Genomic DNA, 6,450 nt, shown 5'->3' with positions numbered 1-6,450 from the left:
TTTATTTCTGATATCTGAATTTTTTTGTAATGTTAGCAAAAGTGCACTTATAAAAACGTCCCCTAGCAAACTGAATGAACAGTGAGATCTATAGGTCTCCTAGCTCTGGTGAGATTACAGCATGAAATAAGACACTTGGTAAAGAATTAGTGGCACATAAGTGGTGACCTGAAGGTTCCTGAAACTTCACCCATTGAAAAAGTCGGGCGTATCAAACTTAAGCGCTAATTAGCCTGCTGGCTCACTGCTCCATAGAGAACAGTTCAGCATTGATGAAAGAAACCAAATATGTACGGTAGGCATCATAAAAAAATAAATACCTCACACCTAACCAAAATAAACCATCCACAAACCCTTGCCCTGACAAACCTGTAACTTGCTGCTTTGTGGGGCAAATACCACAGATGATGTAGATCAAGACGAGCTTCAAAACAAAACTCCCGTTTTCTTATACTTGGATATTTCTCTTTTTTTCTGCAATACTATGTGAAACCCAATTTACTCTAACATGCGCATCTGCCTCGGTCTGAGCCCTCTGAGAGGTCCAAGTTGGTGGGTCCGTTAGTGTGGACGGTTCCGTCTGGGATCCAGGACTTATCGACACACCGCTCCATCCTCTTCATGATGAGATCCAGCAGGAAGTCCACGGCCTCGTTCACGTTCTGCCCATTCGCAGCACTCGTCTCAAAGTATGGGATTCTGAGTGAGGTCACATGATCAGAAAACACTCTTACAAGTTAACCCGAAACCACAAACCCCCCATAAACACCTCAAAACCCCCAACACATCTACGGCCTTCTCCAACACTTTCAGAACTAAAATCACGAGTATTAACCGCAGAACCTAACCAATGAAAATATTGTTGCTTGAGGTAATTTAACACTTCTTTTTCTTTAGATTGCTGCTGATTACAGGCGTTTCTAACGGCACCAGAACCGGATGTTTCATACATGTAGACAAATATTTGCTCTTCAGGAGGACCAGTCCAGTCTTACTGAGCAGAGTTCTGCAAACAACGCAGCCACTGCCTCTTTCACAAACCTTTCAGGAAGACGTTTAAACATGGATGGATCAAAAACACACGAACATACCCATATTTCTCTGCCAGTTCACGAGCTTCATCTTCACTGACCGCTCTCTGATCCGACAGGTCACATTTGTTGCCACACAGAACCACATCTGGATTTTCACAATAAGCGTGAACCTGTAACTGACCTGAGACACATTATCAGGTGTTCAGTCCTGGCTCTCATCCATCAGCTTTTAGAAGAACAATGACAAGAATTATGAAATATGACCACAGCGGCAGCCGAAGCTCGCGCTACACCTGACTTTGACCAAATGAGGGCTAATCATGTGTCAAACCTTCCGGAGTAATAACATCAGGAGACATACTCATCCAGTTTCTGACGTTGAGGAAACTTTGCTCATTTGACAGATCAAACAGGAGGAGGAAACCCATCGCATCTCGGAAAAAAGCAGTCGTCAAACTTCGAAACCTGACATTCACCAGGAGACAAACCAACAAATTTCAGAATATATTAATAATGTTGGGAAAGATGTAATATAAAATACATTTTATACCTCTCCTGTCCTGCAGTGTCCCACAGCTGCAAGTGGATCTTCTGTCCTTTGCCTGAAGTTCCATCTGGACCTTTTGAATTGTACACCTGAGGTGAAAAATGCTAAACAGGTCAGGTATCTAACTCGATCTGACTGGTTTGGAAACCTGTCAGGATGCAAAGGTATTTGACCGAGTTTTTGCAAAACCTGTAGTCCCCCCGCCCAAGCATTTCGAGATGAGAATATTTACAATTAGGTGCTTCCTTAAATGAACTAAACATATATATATATATTTTTTTTTTTTTATCCCAAACTTTTGGGATCACAGTGTCCTGGAAAACTGAGAATCTACATGTATGATTTTAGAAATTGTATTTTAATATGTATTAATAACAGCAAGGATAAAAAGGCTTCTGAAGGTCTTCCGGGTGATTGTTGATAATTTAACATTTAACTTAGTAAATCACAGCTGCAACATTTGGACATTTGTTCTCACAGCACTTACTCTAATCCTACCAAAGAGCCCATTTTAATTTCTAACATTTAGTGAAGTTATTTCAGTACCAGGATGTCCTCGTGGAGAATGTCAGCAGCATTAAAGCAAGAAGATTGTAAATATGAACTTGAATCAGCTGTTTGCCAATGGTATGAAGTGTTTATTCTTAAGGAGGGTGCTGCCTACCATTAACCAGCTTTAGTCACACCCCGTTTCTGTTGCAACAACCATCAGCAGGCTTTTGTTAAGAGAAAATGATTAATCCTGTGGGAATGCATTTACGGCTGGTTCACAGAGTATCTGGCTAATAAAGAAATCTTCAGTTAGACTGGGTTAACATAAATCCTCACCTTTCTTTTTTCTCTGAAGTCTATTCCCACTGTAGTGATGAACTTGGAGTTAAACTTGCAGTCGGTGTACTGGTACAGAAAGCTGGTTTTCCCCACACCGGAGTCACCCAGGGCTAGGAACTTGATGAGGTAATCATAGTCCCCTTCAGACATGGTGGTTCCTTAGTTTCTGGAAAGGGGACACAAAGAAGACAAGTGAAATTAGAAGATCCATAAAGAACAACCCAGCCCAGCCTCTTGCTTGGAATCCTGACACTTTGATTTTAAAGCTAAACTTAATCACATTCATCCTGTACATGAAGGGATAACCATTTGGCTTGAAGTGGGTGTGTCTCAGAAAAGCCCTGCTTTCTGATTTGTGTAACAGACATTTAGGATTTTTATAAATCACTGTGTTGCATTGCAACAGTGTTAAACAGATGCAGCACGGGAGCTAGTGAAGTTAAGCTGCTTAAAGAAAGCAAAAGTATTTTAGATATAGAGCTGGAATAAAAAGAGCCTGCAGATGAAAGCCCTACGCTCTACCCACAAACGGTTTAAAGGTGCGGATCACTGAAAAACTATTTTTTAATTATTATTTCTGATTATAATCGGTGACTTTGAGCTTTTCATTCAGGCGGAACATGAAAATAGTCTCCTACACCCAAATCCTGCATTATTTTCTGATAGAAAATAGACCGTAAACTCTAGGATTTGAAAACTCTGACATTTAACATTCATGGACTCACTCATCTTGACTGGCAATGGGGAAGGCTGTTGTTTTAACGTCCAGGAAACAGCAGACAACGTCCCAACTAGTAAAAGCTAACCATTAGCACTAGCAATACCACCACACAGAAAAACTTCTCCATGCTTGTGTTATTTGTAGAGATAAATAAATAAATAAATAAATAACTTTCATAATGCAAGATGCATTATCGTTGTGATCCAATCCATGGCAAGGTGTTCAAATATCAGGAAATAAGACTCCAAATCCGGCCTCTATGTGGCAGCAGACTTGTCGGTGCTGACTGGTGCTGACCCAAGAAATTCTGGGCTTTTTTTGCCCCGATTATGGCTTGCAAGGTATTCACTCCTACCAGAAACTACTGCAAATGTTTTGATTAAACAAGTTTACCACACCTTTAACATTTAGGAAGTGCTGCCAAGGAACAAAAGACTTCATGGGGAAGTCTACTTTGCTGTGATGCATCTAAACCTCCAGAAGAGAAAGCCGTTCTCCTACAGCAGCTCCACACATTCAGCTAATCATCATCATCATCGTCATCATCTACGAACTGTAACATGCCCAGCTCTGACAAGTAAAAACAAAACACTAAGTGATGATGAAAAAGGAATTATGTGTGTTTCCCGCACCTCCGCTGGTCTGATGGATTGTGAAACACCACCCCTGCTGTTGCAACAGTATTTTGTAAAAAGTCTTCTTTTTATAAGTAGATTTAATGTTTATTTTATGAAACGGCTCAAGTATATCCTTGAGTATAATATAACAAAACTGTATCTACACTGGGATGTTTCATACACGCTTTAAAGTTTAAAGTGTGTATGAAACATCGCAGTGTAGATACAATTTTGTTTAGTTTTTTCTTAAGCCAAAGATCTACAAGTTTTACTGAATGCAGTTAGAACTTTACTAAAATGTTCTAAGTCTTATGACGCAACTATTTAACTGCTAATTAATTGTATTAAGTCCCACATAAACTGGTTAGAAAAAGTACATTGTTTGATCTATCGGATGTGAAATGCTCATTTGCGACGGTTCGCTAGCTGTGGTCAGTTAGATGGCAGCAGATGTATCACATGATCAGTTCACTGGCTTGATAAGATTTCAGACAATCCTTGCATTCTTTCAGCATGTGCAACACTGAGCCTTTAATCTGACCCAAAAGCAGATTAGTCTTTTGCAAAATCAAGATGCATGATAAATGTGTTGTGATGGAAATGACTGCAGGGAGAACTGATTTGGCCATAAATGGTAAAGTCAACCAGGAAACTAGGATCCATTTTATCATTTTATTGTTTGTTTCTTCCACAGTTTAGTAAAAGTTATTTGTTTACCTTACATGTTTCAGCTAGTGGCTGTAGCCATGCTCAGATCTCGGAGGATGGCTACAGCTACTCTTACTGTGTAAGAAAAGAACAAAATGGATTACGGACAAAAACAGTACGAATGCACAAAAGAGGAAACTAGGATGTCAACATTTTGACTCAGGAAGGTAAAAAGTTCTGAAGGAGGATCTGAGCAACTTTAACCTTTCATCAAGGGAAACTAGCTTTTAGCGGACTGCATGGAGTAGCTGGAACAGTTTGCAGCGGAGTGTGAAGCAGCTTGGATGAGAATCAGCTCCTTTAAAGAGCAAGTCACCCCAAATCACTTTTTTTTCCTGATAAACTATATAAAGGAGTGTCTAATCATGCTACAGAAACGTGTAGTCAATAATTTGGCAGTTCAGTGCATCTTGGTTAAAATTCAAATATTCTGCCTAAAACTGTCAGTGTTGCGCCGTCGTCAGGGAAAAATTCTGCACTGTATTTGAATTTAAGTCTGCCACCGCTATTGGCTAAGAGGTATGCTATGATGTCATCTGGTACATTATGATGTCATAATGCCATTGTGAGCCTGTGTGTTTATTTGTTAGCGGCTCCGCCCTCTCGGACTGCCAAGCAACAGCATTTGTTGCATTTTTCAAACATAAGTGGGAGTGAAGTAAGTTTCTTGTAGGGGGTGACTTGCTCTTTAAATCAGAGACCATGGTCTTGAGTCAGAAAAGGGTAGAATGCCTTCTCCGATGGCCACGAGCTTCGGGTAGCGACCGAAAGAATGAGATCACAGATACAAGCGGACAAAATGAGTGTTCTCCGCAGGGTGTCTGGGGTCTCCCTTAGAGATAGGGTGAGAAGCTCATTCATACGGGAGGGGCTCGCAGTACACCTGCTGCTCCTCCACATTTAGAGGAACCAGCGGAGTTGGCTAGGGCATCTAGTTAGAATGCCTCCTGGACGCCTCCCTGGTGAGGTTTTCCGGGTATGTCCAACTGGGAGGAGACCTAAAGGAAGACCCAGGACATGCTAGAGGGACTATGTCTCTCAGCTGGCCAGGGAACGCCTTAGGATTCTCCTGGAGGATCTGGCCCTAGTGACTGGGGAGAGGGAAGCCTGGGCCTCTCGGCTTAGGCTACTGCCCCCACGACCAGACTCCAGATAAGCGGACAAAAATGGATGGATGGCTGGATGGCATGAGCTAAAGTTTTGTACAACTGGTGACAATCTTGTCTCCTGGCCTCTTGACTTGATTTTAAATGTGAGAAACTCAATCAGAAGCATTTCAAAGATGGCTGACAGACACAGGATGCACCAGAACTCAGTGGTGTCACAACAATAGGCCTAAATATTTGGCCATTTACTTTAGTTCACTGATAATTTTAAGAAAAAAGGATAAAAAATAAACTTTAGATTTAAAACCTACTTAATGAAGAACTTATAGATAAAATATAAATAAGAATAAAGGAATCAAAGGCTCTTAAGTCCTGAACCTTTGCTGCCACGGTGAACAAACTGTTGGTCAGTGGTCAGTGGTCCGAAGTTGGAAACCTGGAGGAAACTTTCCCCACAGCAGTTACGCAAACAAGCTTCCACCAACCCACAGATGTTGTCAACTATTCCTGAGAGCTGAAATCATTTTAGATAAATGTTTTGATAAGATGATGTGAGCTGAGGTTTGACCTCATTTCCAAGTATCTAAAACCATTTGTATTTAAAGACTTCACACTTAAAAATAGTAGTGAAAAAACAGGTCAAAGAATTGCAGAAGCACACGCTTGACTGAAGGTTGCATCAGCATATTTCTGCAGATTATAATCAGTTTAATCAGACATTTCCTTACTGAGAAACATTTGAGCGCAACATGTTTTAACCTCATTTCATCTAATGAGTGAGCACAAGGAAGTAAACACCAAAGTACAAAACAACTATCTAATACTTAATATTAGATATAAAATTGCAGAACAGTCTTTGAGTCGGCCGGTCTGTACGCTCTGGTTC

The 6,450-nt window shown here is 40.8% G+C and overlaps 1 protein-coding gene across 1 annotated transcript; it reads right to left on the bottom strand.

Annotated features, from left to right (window-relative positions):
• rab27a (RAB27A, member RAS oncogene family) lies at window positions 1-2,562 on the bottom strand. Its single transcript, XM_015953029.3, has 5 exons — window positions 2,410-2,562; window positions 1,585-1,670; window positions 1,396-1,499; window positions 1,092-1,215; window positions 1-699 (listed from the first exon to the last, which is right to left on the bottom strand). The coding sequence occupies exons 1-5, from the start codon at window positions 2,560-2,562 to the stop codon at window positions 504-506; spliced, it is 663 nt and encodes a 220-aa protein (XP_015808515.1). The 3' UTR covers window positions 1-503.
• Window positions 2,563-6,450: the final 3,888 nt, after the last annotated feature.

This window comes from Nothobranchius furzeri, chromosome 9 (genome assembly GCF_043380555.1).
Source record: "Nothobranchius furzeri strain GRZ-AD chromosome 9, NfurGRZ-RIMD1, whole genome shotgun sequence".
Taxonomy (NCBI): domain Eukaryota; kingdom Metazoa; phylum Chordata; class Actinopteri; order Cyprinodontiformes; family Nothobranchiidae; genus Nothobranchius; species Nothobranchius furzeri.
Note: the sequence above shows the minus strand (reverse complement) of the source record. Positions and strands in the feature narration are given on the sequence as shown.

Bases quoted from the DNA above. Each gene is read 5' to 3' on its own strand.
- rab27a (XM_015953029.3), bottom strand. From the start codon at position 2,562: ATGTCTGAAGGGGACTATGATTACCTCATCAAGTTCCTAGCCCTGGGT. The intron at 1,671-2,409 runs GTGAGGATTTAT...TTTTCACCTCAG, and splicing joins ACTTCAGAGAAAAAAGAAAG to GTGTACAATTCAAAAGGTCC. The intron at 700-1,091 runs GTATGTTCGTGT...GACCTCACTCAG, and splicing joins GAACTGGCAGAGAAATATGG to AATCCCATACTTTGAGACGA.